This window comes from Engystomops pustulosus, chromosome 6, assembly GCF_040894005.1.
Source record: "Engystomops pustulosus chromosome 6, aEngPut4.maternal, whole genome shotgun sequence".
In the NCBI taxonomy this organism is placed as follows: Eukaryota; Metazoa; Chordata; class Amphibia; order Anura; family Leptodactylidae; genus Engystomops; species Engystomops pustulosus.
Genome location: NC_092416.1, coordinates 158128997 through 158153057, shown reverse-complemented (window position 1 = coordinate 158153057; position 24061 = coordinate 158128997). Strand labels below are relative to the sequence as shown.

General features: G+C 44.0%; 1 protein-coding gene across 1 annotated transcript; it reads left to right on the top strand.

The window, feature by feature from the left end:
- LOC140065225 (RAC serine/threonine-protein kinase-like) lies at nucleotides 1-24020 on the top strand. The gene is made up of 9 exons (XM_072112827.1): nucleotides 1-827; nucleotides 4038-4201; nucleotides 4311-4561; nucleotides 4708-4770; nucleotides 4861-4999; nucleotides 5103-5294; nucleotides 5385-5513; nucleotides 22827-22904; nucleotides 23952-24020. The coding sequence occupies exons 1-9, from the start codon at nucleotides 83-85 to the stop codon at nucleotides 24018-24020; spliced, it is 1830 nt and encodes a 609-aa protein (XP_071968928.1). The 5' UTR covers nucleotides 1-82.
- Nucleotides 24021-24061: the final 41 nt, after the last annotated feature.

The window sequence follows — 24061 nt, the reverse complement described above, 5'->3', positions numbered from 1 at the left end:
CATGCTCTGTCATGGTAACCCATGGCATGGAACCTTTGCTCCGATCATCTCAAAATAAATATGTGATGTCATAGATGATTTGATGACATCACAGCCTCCTATATCCCACTGTCACCCCTTGAAGCAAACCATTACCTTACAGACTCCCAAGGGTGAGGTAATCACGATGCATTCTGCAGCAAAAACCGAAATACGGAGAAGAGCCCAAAGAGATCGGGTTCTATTACAGAGGAGAGGAATTGATGAAGAGCAGGAACCATTATTCAACTTATGGGTAATGGACTGTCCACCAACTGATGTGGACATTGATGATTCAAACATGGCATACAAAAGACTGGATCTGGAGAAGACCCGAAAGACCAAGAGACATGAAATCCTTACACAGAAAAGGAAAATGGAGAACCTGATGGAATCTCACTCTGCCAATGAAGACCTTAACAGGGCCATTCTCAACAGCATGAAAAAACTTGGAGAATTGGTCCCTGCATCAAGGAGGAGGAACAAATACTCAATCCTCAAGAAACTCCGAAATATCAGCTCAGAGTTTGAGATGGAAGAGGTTCTCCAAGTCACACCACAACATGTCTCTTTCACCAGATCCCACAGTCAAGAGACTCCAAACCTACAGAGAGAGGCAGCCAAGAGGAGAATCAGGAACAACAGAGATTGGGTTGTCCAAGGATTGAGAGGTCTCGTCTATGCCAAAGCCATAATTAATGGAAATGGAGCGTTAAGAAGATCCGGGTCACCAGCCATCAACATGTCCTTCAAAGAGAGCAAGAAAGGTTCAGAGATTGTCTCTGCACCCAATGGATCCTTGGAACCAGGTAAGATGGAAATCACTTAGTACAGGCAGTTCCCGGGTTACGTACATGATGGGTTCTGCAGGTTTGTTCTTAAGTTGAATTTGTATGCAAGTCGGAACTGTATACTTTATAATTGTAGCTCAAGGCAAAATTTTTTGGGGTCTGTATGACTATTGGATTTTAAAAATGTTGGGTTGTCATAAGAACCAGGATTAACAATAAATCTTCATTACAGACACCTGTGATAACTGTTATAGCTGTTTATTGTAGTCTAGGACTAAAGTACAATAAATTACCAACATCCAGAGGTCCGTTTGTAACTAGGGGTCGTCTGTAAGTCAGGTTTCTTAAGTAGGGGACCGCCGTGTACTATAAAACTTGGGGACAGAGGGGGGTAGTTTGTTTTATATTATGTATTAGGCCTTTATTAAATTCTAGAGATCTATTAAAAATGCCCTTGTTTCCAATAGCAACCACTCACAAATCAGATTCCATTATTCCAGAGAGTTCTAAATTCTAAAATGGAATCTTAGGTCTGATTTTTATCCTAGTTGCTAGGGGCAACAAGGTTTTGTTTTAACCCCTTAATGCTGAAGCCACTTTTCACCTTCCTGACACGGACCATTTTTAAAAATCTGCCCTGTGTTGCTATAAGTGGTTATAACTTCGAAACGTTTTAACATATCCAAGTGATTTTGAAATTTTTTCCTCATGAAAATCAGATTTTGTTGAAAATGTGGAAAAATTCGCGATTTTCGAAATTCAATATGTTCTACTTTTTCCGTACATAGTCATAACAGCAAAAAAACCTAATAACTAACATTTACCGAATGTCTACTTTATGTGGACATGATTTGTTACACATCCTCTCATTTTTGTAGGAGGTAATGGGGCTTTGAACTTTAGGTGCGATTTTTCACTCACATTTGCATAAAAAACGCAAAATCCTGCTATTGAGGGACCAGCTCAGGTTTCAAGTCACTTTAAGAGGCCAAAATAAAAGTAAAACCCCATAAATTACCCCATTATAGAAACTACACCCCTCAATGTATGTAAAACAACTTTGAAGTTTGTTAACCCTTTAATTGTTTTACAGGGGTTAAAACAAAATCGGATGCAATTTCGAAATTACATTATTTTTGGCTAAATGAATGTTTTTTTCATAAAATGTACAAATTCTCAATGGATAAAATACCAAAACGCTCCACAAAATTTGATTCCCAATTTCTCCTGAGTATAACAATCCCCCATATGTGGTGGTAACCTGCTGTATGGGCACACGCCAGGGCATCGAAGGGAAGCTGCGCCATTCAGAGCAGATTATGCATTGTCTGTAATTTACTGATGAGATTTTATTAACTCTTGAATGTACAGAGGAAAAGAAAATCGTCAATTTTGGTTTTCCTTTCTTTTTGTATCTTTTTGGGGGTTGTACACCGTACAGTAAAAACACGGTCGTCCCCGGTCACCTAGTTGTCCCAAGCTGCATGGATTTACACGGTGGTATCTCTTCCTGCACACAGGATGATTATCATCTACATACAAACTCTCTTCACGCATGCGCGGTCTTACTTCCCCCGATTGGGGATTGACACGGACTGAGAAGCCTGTAAGCCGCATAATCGATGTATTTTAAATAGTTAAAGAACTTAATAGATATGTATATCCTCTGTATACCCCAGACTCTCTTTACTTTATTTGTTTTGCACTTTATTGCACTTAAGCACTTTGCTCCAGGCTTGAGCGATCGGTCTGGGAGCATATGCGAAGCGTTACTGGTAACCATGACTACCATGTGGAGAGTGTGTTACCTCTTAACCTCTTTTCACTTTATATTATGCACTTTATTGATGTACCACTATCAGTACTTTGTATTGTATTGGTATGGAGACACATGTACTATTACTAATATATTCTATTGTAATGTTTTCACGTTGTTAACTTTGTACACACATGTGGAGGTAATTACCTGACAGCCATTTAAGGCGCCAGGCAGATACCTCACTATGCTTGAGAATGTCTTGATTGAATAGACGAAACGTCGCATCATGAAGGTGGAATAAATACACATTTACGGAGTGCTGCTTCAGTATTTTTTCTTTCTTGTACAGTAAAAACACTATATTATCCTTATTCTATAGATCATTACGATTACGGTGATACCTAATTTATATAGTTTTTATATATTTTTACTGGAAAAAAACTAATATAAAGAAAATCTCATTTGTTTTCGTATCGCCATCTTTTTGGAGATATAACTTTATATTTTTGGGTTGACAGAGCTGGTTTAGGGCTAATCTTTTACGAGTTGTCCTTTTCAGTGGTGCCATTTTAGCAAACATAACTATTTTTGATTACTGTTTGGAACATTATTGTGTAGGGATTTTATGAAAAATGCACATTTTTGATGAGTTTTTCGGGTTTCGTTTTTACGGCGTTCACCGAGTCCAATAAGGTTTCTGAGTTATTGTACAGTTTGTTACGGATGCGGCTATACCAAATATGTGGGGTTTTTTGGTAATTTTGAGGGTTTTTTACTTTAGTGTATAGGGAATGTTTGTGTTTAGGGGACTTTTACTTTATTTAATTAATTCTTGTTATTAGAAAAACTTGCCAACTTTCTAACAGGTTGGCTTGAACAAGCGATGCTCTGATAGCTTGTTCAAGCTCTTCTTCACCTAATACAGTGTAATACAAATGTATTTATGTATGTACTGTATGTTATGTGTTACAGCCAGGTCCTGTTACAGCTAGGAGGCAGGACCCAGCTCTGGGAGATGGATCGCGCAGCCACGGGGCACTGGTAGACCCCGGGGCTGCGACCGGAGGATCAGAGCCCCCCTGGTAAGCGTCGAGGGGGGCATCCGATTTACCCGAAATGCCCCTTGCACGCCGCGCTCAAGTGTGACCGTGGCATGTAATGGGTTAACACCCGCAAGCGGTTGAATCTCCGATCGCTGGTGTAAGAGGCGGTTGTCAGCTATAATATACAGCTGACACGCACAGCTTCTGGCGCCGGCTCCGATCAGGATTCGTAATAGTACTTCAAAATGCGGGAGCGCACCTACCGCCAAGCAGTACTATTACGTCAAATGTCGGGAAGGGGTTAAAGTTATTATTAATGTAGTTTCACTATAAGAAGCCTATATGTAAGAATAGATTTTCAGCTTCTTATATAAAAATAAATTGAAGGTGACTTGTGTAATCATAAGGAATCATATTTTATCTCAGCAGATGGAAGCGTTCAGCCAGACTCTGACATAGCGGCCATCCCAGCGGAAGACCTTGCCAGTGCCCGTGCCCAAACCCCAACACAACTTGTTAACAGCATAAGACCTTTCGATGTTAACAATCTTGAGTTTCAGAAAGACCTTGGAAAGGGGGCATATGGAAAGGTAAGTGGCCAAAACATGAATCTACTTTTATTCATCGCACACATCTTTATCAAAAATCAAGTATTTTTCCTTATAATTCTCAATCTGATCTGTTATCATTCTCCTTCAGGTTGTCCTGGCATCAGATCCCATCACTGATGAACTGCTGGCCGTAAAGATCATGTCCAAGAGTAAAATGAAGGACACCATCTCCACAGAACTGGAAGTCCTTAGAATTGGAGCTGAATGTCGCTTCCTGACATCTTTGCGGGGATCTATGGAGACGACCAACAAATACATCATAGCGATGGACTATATGGCCGGAGGAGACCTGTTCGGCCTGATGATGGAATGGATGCCCTTTGACATGCAGACAACAAGGTACATTTCTTATATTGCAGTTAAATTGTTAAAAAAACATCCTAAAAAATCTGGTCTTTGTGGTCCTAGAGAATGGGGCCCAGGAAGGACTACAAAGACATGAGTAGACAATGTCACTGATCTATCATCTACTTTCTTCTCCACAGACCCTTCGCGGCAGAGATGTTCTGCGGACTCCGATATCTTCATGACCACGGCGTCATACACCGGTAAGTCAGACATAAATCTATCCTCTATGATTCCTTATATTACTTACATTATGGGTGATGTTCATTTTTATAAATTCTTTCTTTCCGCAGTGACCTGAAGCCTGAAAATATTCTCCTTGATGACATCGGACACATTAAAATTGCTGACTTCGGCATCTCGGCAATAAATGTGTTTAGGGAAGACACCACCACAGGCGTTGCAGGCAGCACTGGATATATAGCCCCAGAGGTAAGGAACATCATATAACTACTAAGCCATTTTCTATCACAGACCGATCCTCTTAGGGCTGTGCGTGTAGACCCTGCCTTATCTCTCGACTGATGTCTTACAGGTGCTGGATGGGGAGCCGTATAATCATCTTGTGGACTCATTTGCATTTGGCGTCATCCTCTATATGATGAGCGTAGGAGATGAACCATTCTACGGCCAAGGCTCACTGGAGGATTACTACTGGTCACTGCAGGAAGATGTCCCTGATTTTCTCCCGGGAACATGCCCTGATGCCATCGATTTCATCCAAGGGGTGAGTAGTAAGATGAAGAAGGATAACAGTGGGTGTATTATATAGAAATCATACTTTATATTATATCTAATTATTTCTCTAATTTTCCAGCTATTGTGCAAATCTCCATGTGACCGTATAGCAATGACATCGTCCACCAGATCCCACCCGTTCTTTAACACAATTGACTGGGACGACGTGGAGTCCGGCAACGGCCGCCCACCATTCCAATGGGACTTTGTAAGTATCAGACGCATTCAAAGTCTGTTATCAGTTACATATAGACACATGTTTTTAAACATTCAAACCATTATTATTACCTCCACCATATACACAATTATACAGATAAGAAGAAGAAGATACTTAGATATTATTTGTTTTGTGTTTTTACAGGAGTAAATGGCTGATAAAATCCAGCCCGCTCCAGTAACATCCAGGAAGAATCTAATTTATGGCTTCTCTACCGATTGTGACTTTTCAACTGATTGTGACCAGTCTGCCACCATATACTGTAACATTCACATAGATTCGAGCACCAATATTCCAGGGATATATTCCGATCGCCATATATGGGGTCAGGAAGGAATTTTTTCCTCTCATGTGAGGACATGCCAACCAAATGTCCTCAGAGGTTTTTTTCGCCTTCCTCTGGATCGACATAGCAAGTCATTATTAGGTTAAAACTGAAGAACTTCTTTTAACCATACTTGCTATGTAACCATCTACACAGCTCATCTATGATCATGGTGGCAATGACTTTACCTACCGATTGTGACAGAAAGCAGCTACGGCTACTTCACTTACCGGATATGGATTTAAAGAAGAAAGTCAATAAGACCAGACTTCCACCACATAACATTCACATAGATTTGAGCACCAATATTCCAGGGAAATATTCCGATCGCCATATATGGGGTCAGGAAGGAATTTTTTCCTCTCATGTGAGGACATGCCAACCAAATGTCCGCAGAGGTTTTTTTCGCCTTCCTCTGGATCGACATAGCAAGCCATTATTAGGTTAAAACTGAAGAACTTCTTTTAACCATACTTGCTATGTAACCATCTACACAGCTCATCTATGAACATGGTGGCAATGACTTTACCTACAGATTGTGACAGAAGGAAGCTACGGCTACTTCACTTACCTGATATGGGCTTAAAGAAGAAAGTGGATGCTACTTCATCTACCAAATATGGACTCATAGAAAGAAGCGTCTACTACTTCAACCGTCGGTCATGGAACGACTGGAGGAATCTGCTGTTCCTTCACTTGCAGCCATGATAGACACAAGAAAGGGTTCTCTCCCCTTCTTCACCTAACGGTCCTGGACTGACAGAAGGTTGCATCAGCACCTTCATCCAACAGCCATGGCAGACACAAGAAAGGGTTCAATACCCTCCTTCACCTGACGGTCATGGACTGACAGAAGGTTGCATCAGCACCTTCATCCAACAGCCATGGCAGACACAATGGAAGGGTTCAATTCCCTCCTTTACCTACCGGCCATGGACCGAAAGAAGGCAGCATCTGCTCCTTCTGCTACCGGCCATGTGCAGACACTGTGATGGGGTTCCATCCTCACCTGCAGGTTATGGACCAGGAGAAGGATGCAGATGCTCTTTCAACTACTGGCCATAGCAGACACAACGAAGGGGATAATCCCCACATACCGGCCATGGACCAATTGAAGGATGCGGCTTGCTCCTTCATCTACTGGCCATGTGCAGACTTAAAGAAGCGGCTATCCCGCTGATTCACCAAACATTCATGGGCCCACAGAAGGATGCGGCTGCTCCTTCATCTACTGGCCATGGATAGACAGACAAAAGGCCACATGGATCTACATGGTGTTGAAGAAAGAATCCAGGGAAATTTCCATCTAGACAAGTCACACTTAAGATTCCTGCTCTTCTCCTCTCCTTCATGTGTGATCTAGACCTGGATTTCCGAAGCAACTCCAAAGTACAAGCCAAGGCCTCCAGAGAAGAATCCCATCTGCCCTTCTCTATCACTGTGCATAAAATCACAACTTTCTTGCACAAATAAAATACTTTATAACATCTATAAAAGTTTTTGCTCAACTCTTTATATACAAACCTTATTAAATATCCAGATTCCTCCGGGTTGGGGGAGGGGTGTATGACATCAGGATGAAACTATAGAGACATAGAAATGTGGAGCGTGTGGTGCACCGTATAATCTGCTGCCCTTATGGATTTTTATAGAAGACCGACCCACCTTACAGCGTGTGATTCAGAGATAATACATAGGACCACGTTAGGCATCACCCAAAATTAAGACAGAGTCCCAACTTATAATGATTTCCTGCCTGATGGAGACCAAAATGAAACATTCTATTGGACAACAGGAGAATGTAAGACTCTGAAAGACTCTGGACTGTCATATGTAATAGGGTTGTAGGTTATTGCGACATATGAATGGGGTCTCTTATAATGGTGTATTACACAAGAAGCACATGTTTCTTACACTAGATATAACAAAAATAAAGCGTCGTGCATATAATATATAAGTGAGTACAGTATATAATAGAAGAGTGGACACTCACTGTATTTTATTAAATGGATAAGCAATAAAGATGAGCGAGCACTAAAATGCTCGAGTGCTCATTATTCAAGACAAACTTTTCCCGAAGCTCGAGTGCTCGTCTCGAATAACGAGCCCCATTGAAGTCAATGGGAGACTCGAGCATTTTTCACTGAAAGAACAGATTGAAAGAACACAGTGAAGAACACATTGCAGATGTTTCCATACATCTGCAATGTGTTCTTCGCACATTGTTCTTCACATACTATTGTGAAGAACACCCTTGGCCCGCGTGTCTTCCGATAAGTTAGCAGATGTTTGGAACATCTGCAATCTGTTCTTCACTGTGTTCTTTCTGTGCTGTTGGTCCTGCTCCAGCCCCGCTCCGCTCCAGCCTCCGCTTCAGCCCCCGCTCCACTCCTCCATGCCCGCTCCAGCCCCGCTCTGATCCTCCATGCCCGCTCCAGCCCCGATCCGATCCTCCATGCCCGCTCCAGCCCCGCTCTGATCCTCCATGCCCGCTCCAGCCCCGCTCCGATGCTCCGTGATGCCCGCTCCAGCCCCGATGCTCCGTGATGCCCGCTCCAGCCCCGATGCTCCGTGATGCCCACTCCAGCCCCAATGCTCCGTGATGCCCGCTCCAGCCCCGATGCTCCGTGATGCCCGCTCCAGCCCCGATGCTCCGTGATGCCCACTCCAGCTCCAATGCTCCGTGATGCCCGCTCCAGCCCCAATGCTCCGTGATGCCCGCTCCAGCCCCGATGCTCCGTGATTCCCGCTCCAGCCCCGATGCTCCGTGATGACCGCTCCAGCCCCGATGCTCCGTGATGCCCTCTCCAGCCCTGCTCCGTAATGCCCGCTCCTGCCCTGCTCCGTGATGCCCGCTTCAGCCCCACTCCGTGATGCCCGCTCCAGCCCCGCTTCGTGATGCCCGCTCCAGCCCCGCTCTGTGATGCCCACTCCAGCCCCGCTCCTTGATGCCCGCTCTAGCCCTGCTCCGTGATGTCCACTTCACCCCCGCTCCGTGATGCCTGCTCCAGCCCCGCTCCGATCCTCCATGCCCGCTCCGATCCTCCATGTCTGCTCCAGCCCTACTCCGATCCTCCATGCCCGCTCCGATCCTCCATGTCTGCTCCAGCCCCGCTCGGCTCCTCCATGCACACTCCGATCCTCCATGCCTGCTCCAGCTCCGCTCCGCGATGCCCACTCCTCCATGCCCGCTCCAATCCTCCATGCCCGCTCCAGCCCCGCTCCACTTCAGCCTCCGCTCCTGCATGCCTGATCCAGCGTTGGCGCTCGTGTCTTCGGCTAAGTGAGCAGATGTTCTGAACATCTGCAATCTGTTCTTCACTGTATTTTTCACTATTCATCACTTAAATGATCCAGTGTTCACTGTTTTAATTGTATTCTTCACTGTTCTTCACTGCCTTTTCTTAATTAAATGCTCGATCTCGAGCAGGGGAAATACTTGTCCGAGCAATGAGCCGTTCCAAGTACTCTAATACTCGAATGAGCATCAAGCTCGGACGAGTATACTCGCTCATCTCTAATAAGCACCATATATAAGTGAGGACACAATAGAAAAAGAAAAAATGCTGTGTATATAAGAACAATGGGGGGGGGGGGGCAGAGAAGGCACATGAATCTTCCCCCTGCATGCCAATTTTTGGCTTTCTATATCCCACACCTCAGAGAACAGGCGGGGTGCAGGGCTCACGGAGGGCGTACTGGGGCATGAACGCCTTGTCCTCCACATTTAGTGAATATAGGCAAAGGGCCGACAGCAGGGAGGATTTTAAGACTGGAGTTAAAAAAAACGCCACCTCCCTCCCCCATTGTGTTTTGGACCTTTTTTTACCTCCTGACCAGTTTGGCTTTGGGCTAATCCCAAGGTTGCTACCCAGGTGTAATAATAGCTGTGTAAATAGTTATTTCACTACCACTTTTAATTCCCCAGTCTACAGCCCTTGAGATTTCCATGTTTTCATGAAAGAATTACTATACTGTGTTCTATTCAGTTGTGATTCATGAGATTCAGAAGAAAAAAAATCAGAATAATTTATTCATATATTATTATGTGGAAGTGGCTCATCGGAGTCCGATTTTTGTTTTCTGAATCTCATGAACCCCTACTGGACAGTACTATCCAGGTTACAGGACAGTGTGCAGCCATCACCACTATAGGCGTACCATCTAGCCCAGTGGTGGCGAACCTATGGCCCTGGTGCCAGAGATGGCACTCGGAGGCATCTCTGTGGGCACACGGGCTGTCTCCCAGGCACAGAGTTTGCCAGACATGGTATCTTCCTGCAGTCTCAGGCACTCCAAGTAGGGCCCTGCTATTTTAAAGTGACCCATCCTGTGCTGCTTGGTCCTTTTCAAAGAGTGAGGAGGTGTGGACAGGGTGGGATTGGAGCTCAAAGATTCTGGTAGCAATAAGTTTGTTACTGTCTAAATTGCCGTGTTGGCACTTTGGGAAAAGCGAGTGGTTTTTGGGTCTCATTTTGGGCACTCGATCTCTAAAAGGTTTGCCATCACTGATCTAGCCTATCTCAGGTAATTCCCCACCAATTGGGACCCGGGACACCTGTGGGATAGTCCACCTGATTTGACTCCTCTTACTACTCTATGGGAGCGCGATCTCTCTTTTTTGAGTAATTCCTTCCTACATAGTATAATACCCCCATTAGTGCCTCCCCCCCACATTGTGATAGCAGCTCTGTGTCTAGGCTCGCTGTAGCATGTGCATTACATGTGCTGTACTGTGCAGGCTGCAGAGCCATGTCCTGCTTTCTGAGGCTGCTTTTAATCCACAAATATTAGCATAACTGAGGTTGGGGTCTCCTACAATATAAAGATTATACCTGCAGCTAAGTTTGTCAGCTTCTCTCATTTCAGCAGACCGAGTATTTTTTTTTTTTCACTAGAAAGACTGAAGGCATGAACTACCCGTATCTTTAAGTAAACGCATTGGCACCTTAATGCCGCAGTAAACCCCTTACCAACCAACTTATGAATAAAACAGATTACAACTCTTGCTGGGTGTAAAAAGGTTGCAGCTTTATTATCTCCATACAACAAAGCCAAAGGCTTAAGACACTTGAAATTTTAATTGTTGTCCTTGAGCTCGGCCACTGTATGCCAGCTGCACTCCCAGCTGGCAAGTCAGCCAGCCGAGCCTTTCCAACACATTTCTCCCTTTCCGCCAGATGCGACTTAAGAGATAAACAAGAAAACATTGTAAATTCACATAAACAACAATAAATATAACACAGGGAGGGAGGGAGGGTGGGCCGCTTCGATGCCGACTCTGCCAAGAGGTAGGAAACAGGGGCTTATAATACCCCACGTAAACTAGGCGGGGGGAACAGGGTGAGGTAGCAGAGGGGGAAGGATGGTACCCCAAAATAAGCCCGCCTCCCTCACCCTTAGCATTAAGGTAGGAACGGCCAATATAAACTCTTATTCCCCAAAAATAGCCACAGCCTTCGTTCCCAGGGCACCTTCCTTAATTAGTCAGGGGTACCCTCCAATACGGAAGCTGCCTTGTATACAGCACATACCTATTACACACAAATATAATATGTACTTGCATAGATGTAGCTTATACCTATTACACACTTATATAATATACACTCACATACATATATTACATACAGCACATTCCTAATACACACCCATATAATATATACTCACATAGATGCAGCATATACCTATTACACATGTATATAATATATATATATACACTCACCGGCCACATTATTAGGTACACCATGCTAGTAACGGGTTGGACCCCCTTTTGCCTTCAGAACTGCCTCAATTCTTCGTGGCATAGATTCAACAAGGTGCTGGAAGCATTCCTCAGAGATTTTGGTCCATATTGACATGATGGCATCACACAGTTGCCGCAGATTTGTCGGCTGCACATCCATGATGCGAATCTCCCGTTCCACCACATCCCAAAGATGCTCTATTGGATTGAGATCTGGTGACTGTGGAGGCCATTTGAGTACAGTGACCTCATTGTCATGTTCAAGAAACCAGTCTGAGATGATTCCAGCTTTATGACATGGCGCATTATCCTGCTGAAAGTAGCCATCAGATGTTACAGGGTACATTGTGCTCATAAAGGGATGGACATGGTCAGCAACAATACTCAGGTTGGCTTTGGCGTTGCAACGATGCTCAATTGGTAACAAGGGGCCCAAAGAGTGCCAAGAAAATATTCCCCACACCATGACACCACCACCACCAGCCTGAACCGTTGATACAAGGCAGGATGGATCCATGCTTTCATGTTGTTGACGCCAAATTCTGACCCTACCATCCGAATGTCGCAGCAGAAATCGAGACTCATCAGACCAGGCAACGTTTTTCCAATCTTCTACTGTCCAATTTCGATGAGCTTGTGCAAATTGAAGCCTCAGTTTCCTGTTCTTAGCTGAAAGGAGTGGCACCTGGTGTGGTCTTCTGCTGCTGTAGCCCATCTGCCTCAAAGTTCGACGTACTGTTCGACATGTTTCACCAGCAAGCTGGCTTCATCAGCTTGCTGGCCAGCCCTACCCCTGATGAAGCCAGCTTGCTGGTGAAACATGTCGGGGGGCTAAAGTGCAACTTTTTAACTAGCAGCTAGGTTAGGCTCTGAGCTAGTTTATACATTAACAACTACGAATAGTGACCTATCAGGGACAGTGTAGCATTCTATCTAGACACTTAATCAGTATCGTCTTTCTACAGTGTAGAGCTCAGGTCTCAACATATGACCAACCAATATCTATCTCTAGAGGACTAACAACTATAGTCATACTTTGCAATCTAATAATACTCCTCCAAGATACTCTGATGGTATAAACATGTAGTACTGTAGTGTCTGGCAGCAGATACACACTTACTACCATACCTCAGTAGGAGCTCTCACAGAGATATAAATATACTGCCAATATAGCAGGGATATCTGTTCTTTGAGCACTACAACACTGATATCCCAGTCATTGTTCATACTCTATTTGCCGTTCATAAGAGTTTGACCTACAACTCATGAACGCTCCATTTATGACTCAATGAGCCTACCCTACTGTGTTTTTAACACATCTTCCTTTTGAGCACTTGGTAGCAACGCTACTAAACAATATATTCTCTTAATCCTGAGACTAATAAACGCTAAGTTTTATTATGTGTTAATAATATATTTTTTGTCCGGATATGGGTATCTTTGTCTGCCAATAGCAGTATTGTATTCTTCCGATTACCCATAAGAGATTCATAAGAACTGAACTAATTAAAATAGGCATCAAAGCAAACATAGAAAGAAACAAAGAGATCAATAATACCTGTAAAAAAATAGCAACCTTAGAAGCCCAACACAAAAGAACTTACCTTTATGGAACCTACAAGGAGTTATTAGCAGCTAGAGATCACCTGCGTAATTTATACCTCAACACGTATTCACACTCCCTAAAAAGAATGAAAATAAAGTTCTACTCACAAGACCAAAAAGCTGGAGCAGTGTTAGCCAAAAAACTTAAAAAAGAGCCCTAAAATCCAAAATCCCGTTAATATCCCATCCCCATACTAGGGAAACAATAATGGGGCAGATTTACTTACCCGGCCCATTCGCGATCCAGCGGTGCGTTCTCTGCGCTGGATTCGGGTCCGGCCAGGATTTATGAAGGTAGTTCCTCCGCCGTCCACCAGGTGGCGCTGCTGCGCTGAAAAGCATCTCAACGCGCCGGAATACACCGAGCTGGACCAAGTGAAGGTAAGCGCTTCCCAAGCGACACATTTTCGGTTTTTAAATGCGGCGGGTTTTCCGAATACGTCGGGTTTTCGTTCGGCCACGCCCCCCAATTTCCGTCGCGCGCATGCCGGCGCCGATCCCAATCCGATCGCGTGCGCCAAAATCCCGGGGCAATTCAGGTACAATCGGTGCAAAATAGGAAATATTCGGGTAACACGTCGGGAAACCGCGAATCGGGCCCTTAGTAAATGACCCCCAATGTCTCCAAGAGGTATTTCCGAAGCTTTTGCGGCATACTATAAGAATTTATACAATCTAAAAGAAGATCCCACCAATCCCATTCCCACTAAAGAAACCATCTCCAACTTCCTCCAAAAAATCTCCCTACCAAACATATCAGCAGAACAACTTTAAGTCTCTAAACAAACCCTTTACACCAGAAGAGATACTAAAAACAATAAAATCATTTCCCTCGGCTAAAACACCTGGCCCGGATGGCCGTCCAGGAGAATATTATAAAAAATTTGCCCCCTCCTTACTTCCCCAATTAACGAACCTGTTTGGACTCGCTTTAGACAAAGGAGAATTCCCTAGCGAAATGTTATCGGCCCTGATTGTTACCATCCCCAAAGAAGGGAAATCCCCCGACAAGACAACCAATTACAGACCGATTTCATTATTAAACCATGATATCAAAATATATGCCAAAATGATATCTAACAGATTAAAACCTATCATCCCATCCTTGATCCATCCCGACCAGGCCGGATTCACACACGGCAGACAAGTACCTGACAATACAAGGAGGATAATCAATGCCCTTCAGCACTGCGAAATTAACAAAACACAAGCCCTATTACTTACTGTCGACGCCGAAAGGGCGTTCGACAGAGTAAACTGGGACTACGCTTTGTTGTATTGGACAAGTTTGGTAGTAAGGGTAATATATATAATGCAATAAAAGCAATCTATTCAAATCCCATAGCCCAAGTTTTCACAAATGGAATACTTTCCTCTTCCTTCAAGTTATCAAATGGAACTCGTCAGGGATGCCCCTTCTCACCTTTACTTTTTATTTTAACCTTTGAACCCTTGGCGGAATATATAAGGCAAAACCAGGAGATAAAGGGGATAAAAATGGGACAACTAGATAATGTAATCTCACTATTCGCAGACGATATTATCTTAGCTAAAACTGACCCTTCCATTTCGTTACCCAATACCGTACAAGCTCTAGAAGAATTCGGAAGAGTCTCTTTCTATAAAATTAACAAGACAAAATCCCAGGCCCTTCCCTTTAACCTACCCAGGGCCGGCTCCAGGTATCAGTAGGCCCATGGGCGAAAGAGCCTCAGGGGGCCCCTTTGCAGTGAACTCACGTGCCAGCATTAAAAATTCAAAAACTAAAAAACAGTCTCTTGTTCCCTGAAATATTCCCCAGTTTATTATCCAAAACAGCCGTGTCACGGTCAGGGCAGTTTTGAGGTCATTTAACCAACAGGGCGAACCTAAAAAAGTGTGCCCCTCCACTCTGCCAAGTAATAAAACTGAAACTTCAACTCAGCTGCTGCAGAACCTCATAATACACACCTCAGCTGCAGCAGAACCTTATATACACACCTCAGTTGCAGCAGAACCTCATATACACACTTCAGCTGCTGCACAACCTCATAATATACATCACTGCTGCTGCAGAACCTCATAATACACACCTCAGCTGCAGCAGAACCTTATATACACACCTCAGTTGCAGCAGAACCTCATATACACACTTCAGCTGTTGCACAACCTCATAATACACATCACTGCTGCTGCAGAACCTCATAATACACACCTCAGCTGCTGCGGAACCTCATAATACACACCTCAGCTTCTGCGGAACCTCATAATACACACCTCAACTGCTGCAGAACCTCATAATACACACCTCAGCTGCTGGGGAACCTCATAATACACACCAGAACTACTGCGGAACCTCATAATACACAACTGAGCTGCTGCGGAACCTCATAATACACACCTGAGCTGCTGCGGAACCTCATAATACACACCTGAGCTGCTGCGGAACCTATAATACATAATACACATCGCTGCTTACACAGAACCCTCTCTGCTTCTCATGTACATTTGAGATGATTAATATCATTCACACATCCACACATGCAGCAAGACATATATACATGCAGACAGCTACAGAGACATGCATACAGCTACATGTACATGCAGATAGATACAGAGACATGCATACAGCTACAGGTACATGCAGATAGATACAGAGACATGCATACAGCTTCAGGTGCATGCAGATAAATACAGAGACATGCATAAAGATGGAGGCAAACACACACACACTGACAGACAGATACATGCAGACAGATACAGATACACATGCAGGCAAACACATCATTACACATATAATACACTCACTATATACACATCCATACATGTCACATACCATCACACCCTGTGGTGTCTGCAGCAGCCCTGGCATCACACAGAGGAGTCTTCAGGCTTCTCCTCCTCCTCCACCTCTTCCTCCCGATTATTTCAGCTTTACTGCAGCAGAAGAGGTGATGGGGGGAGGGTTTAACCCATAATGTGCTGCACCACACAGGCAGCTCTGCAGCCTCTGCCTGTGCTGTGTCTTGTCTGAGTGGGGGAGGAACAGTGCAGGACAAAGCTCAATGACAGGAAGTAATGATTGAAGATGTGCACAGCGTGTGTGGGCCCCCGGCAGCTCTCTGGGCCCCGGCACTTGCCCAGGTATGCCGGGTGCTGGAGCCGGGCCTGAACCTACCTCAACCAATCCTAGCCCAATTAAAACAATCTCTTACTTAGGGGTAAACATCACATTTCCAACTTCTCAGCTTTTCCAACATAACTACGTCCCCCTACTAACCACTATTGACAAGGTATTGGAAGCATACTCCAAAAATATACTCTCATGGTGTGGAAGAATAGCGACATACAAAATGATGATTCTGCCCCGTTACCTTTTTATATTTAGAGTACTCAACATCCCTATCCCAAAATCCTTTTTTCAAAAAGTACATGCACAATTAGCTAAATTCATATGGCAGGGCAAAAAAAACAGAATTGCCCGGAAAATTATGTCCAGGGAAAAATTAGCAGGAGGACTGGGCCTCGCTGACATGGAAAAATATTATTTTGCCGTTCTTCTAGACCAGACATATTATTGGTGGGGTGATGCTTCCAGAAATTGGTGTCAACAAGAATCATTTCTCAACAATAACTACCCACTTGCTTTTAGACTATATAATGGTCTATGGGGTCTAAACACACCTAATACCAAGATCCTCACTATCAAAGCAACAGATAAAGCGTGGCAGGAGTTGTTACAAAAAAAGATAGTGGGGGTCATTTACTAAGGGCCCGATTCACGTTTTCCCGCCGTGTTACCCGAATATTTCCGATTTACGCCGATTTCTCCTAAATTGGCCCGGGTTTTTTGGTGCGCGATCGGATTGGGGCGCATCGGCGCTGCCATGCGCGCGACGGAAATCGGGGGCGTGGCCGAACGAAAACCCGACGTATTCAGAAAAACTGCCGCATTTAAAAACGGGTAATGTGTCGCTTGGGACGCACTTATCTTCACTTGGTCCGGCTCAGTGAATTTCAGGGCATTCGGATGCTTTTCAGCGCAACAGCGCCACCTGGTGGACGGCGGAGGAACTACCTTAATAAATCCAGGCCGGACCCGAATCTCGCGCCGCTGGATCGCGAATGGGCCGGGTAAGTAAATCTGCCCCAGTGTCAGCCACACCCTCCCTCTCAGCAGAATCCCTCTGGAGTATATCGGCTCTAAAGCCCATAACCTAAACCTGACTAGCTGGACAAACAAAGGCATACACTCCCTTCAAGATCTATGGGGACACAAAAGCATCATGTCTTTCCAAGAACTCTCAGTAAGATATGGCCTTACAGGGACGGAAACACATTCATACCTAAGGATACGTAGTATTCTAAAAGAGGCTAGCTCTATCACGCCAAACTTTACTAAACTACCTGGACAACAGGTCTTCCAAAAACAAAGGAATCTCCTTTTTCTACAAACTTCTACAAGAAGAAGACAAGCAGGAGAAAATTGCACCCAAGATCAAATGGGAAAGAGACTGTCGAGCTTCAATCTACTCTTCGTTCAGATGCATCTCACATCAGGAAACGGCAATTGAAACATTACTGAGATGGTACTTCACACCTTCCCGACTGAGTACCATCTACCCGAATTCATCTCCGCTGTGTTGGCGTGGATGTGGGTGTAGGAGAACCTTACTCCACGTGCTGTGGGATTGCCCCTATATTTCACCACTATGGGATGCAATGACAGTGGTGAAATATACAAAAAAGCTACCACATTATCCCCGCAACAAGCGTTACTCATGATCAACTTACATGAGATCGACAAAAAACATCAAACACTTCCAGCTGTCAACTAAATTGATAATAACTAGACATTGGAAGGATCCTGTATGTCCAACAGTAGACGAAGTGATTAGGCAAATCAAAACCACGTGTGCTTATGAAAAGGCCTTGGCTATTCAACACAACACATTGGGGCAGATTGAGGCCCCTTCTCCACTGGCGTTTTTCACGCGCGAGTTCTGCGCGTGCATTTGACGCTCAGAACTCGCATTGCACTCTGTCCCATTGTATTCAATGGGTCTTTCTCCATTAGCGTTGTTTTTGACGCGCGTGCTTGCGTTCGTTTGCACGCGCGTCAAAATCGCAGCATGCTCTATTTTTGCGAGTCACGCGCAATTTTCACGCCCCATTCAAGTCTATGGAGATGCATCAAGAACGCATTGCACTCGCAATCATTGCAAGTGCAATGCGAGTGCAATGCGTTTTAAACGTAAGGGTTGCTAGGTGACCAGAATAACAGTATTTCCCCTGCTCGCGAACGATCATTTAATTAAAAAAACACAGTGAAGAACAGTGAAGAATAGAATAAAAACAGTGAACACAGTGAACACAGTGAACACAGGATCATTTAAGATAAAAACACAGTGCAGAACACAGTGCAGAATAGATTACAGATGTTCGGCACATCTGCTTACTTGTCGGGAGATACGCGCGGAACGGCGCGAACAAAATAGCATGTGAAGAACAATATATATGTGTGAAGAACACATTGCAGATGTATTTAAACATCTGCAATGTGTTCTTCACACACATATATATTGTTCTTCACATGCTATTTTGTTCGCGCCGTTCCGCGCGTATCTCCCGACAAGTAAGCAGATGTGCCGAACATCTGTAATCTATTCTGCACTGTGTTCTGCACTGTGTTTTTATCTTAAATGATCCTGTGTTCACTGTGTTCACTGTGTTCACTGTTTTTATTCTATTCTTCACTGTTCTTCACATCTGCTAAATTGTCGGGAGATAATATACGCGCGGAACAGTGAAGAATAGATCGCAGATGTTTGCAAATTATCAGAAGACATTATTTTTCAATTAAATAACACATTTTAATCCCAAACCATGGTCCCTTTGAAAAATGCTCGAGTCTCCCATTGAATCGCGCCTCAAAAATGCGCCGAAAACGCAAAAAAAACGCAAATTACTCCAAGGAAAAATGGAACAAAAACGCAGCCAAAACGTCAGTTTTTCACGCATTGCACCCTGACGTGAAACGCAACGCTAGTGTGCAAGAGGCCTTACTTACTCGGTCCATTCGCGATCCAGGTGCGCGTTCTCTGCGGTGGATTCGGGTCCGGACGGGATTCATCAAGGTAGTTCCTCCGCCGTCCACCAGGTGGCGCTGTTGCGCTGAAGAGCATCGGAATGCACTGGAATACACCGGCCTATCCTGGATGAAGGTGAGTGCAAGCTCCGCAACACTTTCGGTTTTTTAAATGCGGCGGTTTTTCCGAATCCGTCGGGTTTTCGTTCGGCCAGACCCCTCGTTTTCCGTCGCGTGCATGCCAGCGCCAATGCGGCAAAATCCGATCGCGTGCGCCAAAAACCCGGGGCAATACAGGGAAATCGGCGCAAATCGGAAATATCCGGGTAACACGTCGGGAAAACGCGAATCGGGCCCTTAGTAAATGACCCCCATTATGTTGGTGGTGGAATAGTATTGCTTCTTTAACTGCTTTATTTTGGGGAATTTTTGGGATAATTCATGAAATTGTGATATGATGGTGAAATATTCAACATTTCTTAGTCCTTACGATGTACAAGGGCATTGCATACATCCAAGCATGGCCAGCGCCAGCACTGGGTGTACCTGGGCAAGAGTCGGGGCGCCGGGCTCATGGGGGGCCCACATAAGGCTGTACATAAGGAATCCATAGGGGTGAGGGGGCTTGATCTAAGGAATCCTAAGGGGCTGACGGGGGCTGTATATAAAATAACCTAAGGGGGCTGTATATAAAATAACCATGAGGGGGGCTATTTGGTATGATAAATTAGGGAATATTTTAAGGAATCGGAGACTGTTTTAGTTTTTAATGCCACCACATGAGTTCACTGCAAAAGGGCCCACTGATGCCCTGACGCCCAGGGGCCTACGGAGACCTGGAGCTGACCCTGCATCTAAGGTAAACCCGGCCAACACACAGTATTTCTTAAAGTTGGCTAAATGTTCGATCTCAAGGACCCAGAGCTGAGAAGATTTACTAGGTAACTTTGTGATGGATTTAGGGCAGTAAAAATTTTGTGTTGCATCTTCATCCCACTCCAAAAGGAATGGCATTAACTTTCGGCAGGACTTTTAAAAGCTCCTTCAACTGGAACTCATAGAGCTCTTTACTTAGGAATAAAATAGTGTCACTTAGTTTAGTTGATCAGGTGTTAGTGTTATCTTAAAGTTAGGTAACCCAAATTTTTCTAAAAGTCTCATTTTGCAATCTTTACTGAGATGTGTAATGGTAAAGGATTTGCCATTTCCTTGTTTCTGGAGGCCACCACCCACCCAGAGGTCACCACTGCCTATATAATAGCCTGGCACTGCCAGTATACACCACATCTACCATACCTACTACATCATAGAGATGAAGATGAGCCCCATTCAGGCCTCCTTCCTCGGGGTCTTCCTCTGCCTTGTTGCCCTCAGAATAACATCAGGTGGTAAGTCATAAAGACTAAACGCTAGATCTAATGCCATCATATAGATATTATATATAATGTATATTACTGAGTATGTTCACTACGACCATGACCTAAAGACACAATGCTAGACTCAATAGGAAGAGTCACAATGATAGACAAAGGTGAAGCAGAGCTTAGATCTTTCCACACCTAAAACTGCAGACAGTGATAGGAGGCTATCCTCGAGAGTTGTTTAACAACCTGCAGGGTCGGAATGAACCACAAAGAACCAGAGGATGCTCAAGGTGGTTTGGGCCCTGGTAATGGTCCCCAGAGTTCCAGTATAAAACAAGGAAATTTAGAGACTACAGGTTCTACTTGCTAGAAGTTATTGATTGGATGACACCTAAGCCATTTCACCTTCTGGGCCTAAGGAAACCCAGGCAGACACTCATGATCAGAGTTGTAGGATGCTGTAGGATTCAACCAGAAGCCTGCTACAACTTTATAAAGAGGGGAGTGGCGGTGGAGCTGCTCAGTTCACATAGCTAAGAGTACAGTAGTGTTGCACAATTAGTCTAATTTTGACAATACTGCACAAAAAATGATTAAACAGATATCCAGGGTTGTTCGTGTAACTCTATCAACTCTATTGGAGTGGGAATTATCTTTGAATACTACAATATAACTTTAAGAAGACTGAAGAACAGAGATTCCTCATTATCATATGATGCCGGATGGGATGCCAACGGCCCACCATTAACATCCGAGCTTGGGGCCCACCACTGTACATGTACTGTTACATAATTACTCCATACAAAAAGCAGGATTGTATGAACACAGGATATATAGGATGGTTGAGATGCTGTATGCTGAATATCTGTATAAAGTCAGGGTATCCTGTCCCGCACTATTAATGCCAAACCCGGGGCCAGCCTATCTCAAGGGTCCACCGGTGAATCCACCTGTTCACCTGGGTCTCAGAATGAGCCTGATATTATGTGAGAACAGAGTTTGCTGCGAATTATAGAGGGAAGCTGACACAAGTCGGCAGTAATCAAGTAGAATTTTAATATACAAATGCTAATAAAACAAACATAAAAAAATATAGTATAAAAACCATGGGGGTCTTTTACTGAGGACCCGAATCGTTTTTTTTCATCGGGTTTCCCAAATTTTTCCGATTTGCGCCAAATTGCCCCAGGTTTTTGGCGCACGCGATCGGATTGTAGCGCTTCAGCCACGGAAATCAGGGGGGGGGGGGTGTTTCGGAAAACCCAACAGATTCAGAACAATCGTGGTATTCAAAAGAAAATTGTCGCTTGATGGGCGCTTACCTGCACCAAGAAATAGAAGGTGAACTCCGGCGGACATCAGTGCAGCAGCGACACCTAGTGGATATCGGCGCACGGACCTTAGTGAATCACGGCCAGACCTGAATCAGCGTCGGAGAAACCACTGCTGGTTCGCGACTGGACCGGGTAAGTAAATCTGCCCCCATATGTTTAAAAGAATATATATAAACAACACCCATAAATCTCTATATGTCACTAATATAAAATAATGTTATAACCAACATTCCACCATTATGGAGCAGTGTTACAACAAATTAAATTACATGAATGTTTTGGGGGAAAGAGCTATAACCAATCAGGTGTTCTGGGAGTTCAAGATCCCTGCCCGCCCTCTGTCCACCCCACTCCCCCTCTCTGACACACCCAAACCAGAATGGGGTGGGGGAAACAGAAAAACTGACGGTAAGAGAGAGATTTATGTGCTTTCTCCGCCAGAAAAATAGTTATGGGTCGATTTACTTTTGTAACAGTTTTTGAAAATTGTGATTTTCAATCAAGTACATTTTTCTTTTTAACCATTTTTTTTAGCAACTGAGAAGGATGGAGTCTGTCCTCCAGAAAGGTTCTATAAAAAAATAAATCCAAACGAGGTTTCGCCTCCTCCCTGTAAAAACGATGCTGGATGCCCCGAAAACCAAAAATGCTGTTCAGACAATGGTGCCAGATTCTGCAAGCCGCCTGCTAGAGGTCAGTGTATGTGTGTGATATACAGCCAGAGGTCTACATTGTTATGTTAATAAAATATTAACAGGGCCGAAATAATATAGATTCATTATGTATCATATGTATTCATATGTATTCATTATAGATTCTTCTTCTTCTTTTTTTAATGATTTATCCATGATTTTGTATGTTTGCAGAAAGAGATGGGTCATGCCCCACGAGCCCCACTGTCACCCCAACTTCTGAACGCTCTTCTGACATGTGCACTTCGGACAGTAAGTGCGCTCCCGGGGCTTTGTGTTGCTTTGTGGACAGTGGAAAAAGATGTACACCTGATCTTGGTGGTAGGTTATCATATACAAAAATATTTTACTACCTTTTTCCCACAGTGGTTATTATATACATGATTTTGTTTCCCCATCTGTTAATTATAACAATATTCAAATCAATTATTATGCCGAAAATGCACCAGTGTCTTGAGTGATGACTTCATCAACACTCAAACACTCTCTGGGTGCTGGTGCAAACTATTCCATTTAATAAAAGTAAAAAAAGAGAGACACAGAGGGTGACACTTAGGATAGCCTAGAACAGTGAGAGAGAGTAGGTTGCACATAAAAGAAGAGGGCAGCAGGGTGAGAACAGGGAAAAGCAGAAGCTCTCAAAGAAGGCAAAGGCACAAGTAAACATACTGTACATGCAGTGAAATGTCTAATGAAACATATTTATTGAAAAGAGGCCAACCCCTTTAAGTCCTTTAGGGTTTACTATAAGTGATCACTTTGGGTCTCACTTCTGGGACCCCAGGTATTCACAAAAACAGGGCCTAATGTCAATGAAGTTGGTAGCATTGTGTATTAGTTATCATATTTGATTTGTAGTGGGAAAAATGGGGTCATACAGTAATTTAAAAGTCCTTCCTTCAAAAATGTTTCATCGTCACGGAGGCAACTGAGCAGTGTCCACTGTGAAAGTCATATCAGACACCATCTCTCTCAGATGACCATTGGTAGTTGCCCTGTCATGTGGTATTTCTGATATGGGGCTGATATGGGGCTGCAGTCTAAGCATAGTAATTAATTGACCTGTATCCGTAACTTCTGCACGATGGTGAGGATACAGACGGACAGGTTCTGCTTTCCGAATGTCAAAGTAAGGTCTCAGTACCTGTCTGTGGTCTCAGATCACTAGAACAGAGATGGGCAAAGTGTCCCAATATATCACACCCTTTTACCAACTACCAGCTCCTACTAGGATACATTATATTGGTGGGAATTTGTCTCTTTCATACTGGTCTGATTTAACTATTTTCTTTTTTTCAGAAAAAAAAGGCTCTTGTGTATCGGCCAGTCGATTGTTCTGTTCTAGGCCACAACGTTCACTCTGTTTGAATGACACTGGATGCTCAGGGACATCAAAATGTTGCCGGGTT

What these genes read in the sequence shown, in the direction of transcription:
- LOC140065225 (XM_072112827.1), top strand. Translation starts at nt 83, where the DNA reads ATGACATCACAGCCTCCTATATCCCACTGTCACCCCTTGAAGCAAACC. An exon ending in CCATCGATTTCATCCAAGGG is followed by an intron (nt 5,295 to 5,384) that starts GTGAGTAGTAAG and finishes CTAATTTTCCAG; the next exon opens with CTATTGTGCAAATCTCCATG. An exon ending in TGACATGTGCACTTCGGACA is followed by an intron (nt 22,905 to 23,951) that starts GTAAGTGCGCTC and finishes TCTTTTTTTCAG; the next exon opens with AAAAAAAAGGCTCTTGTGTA.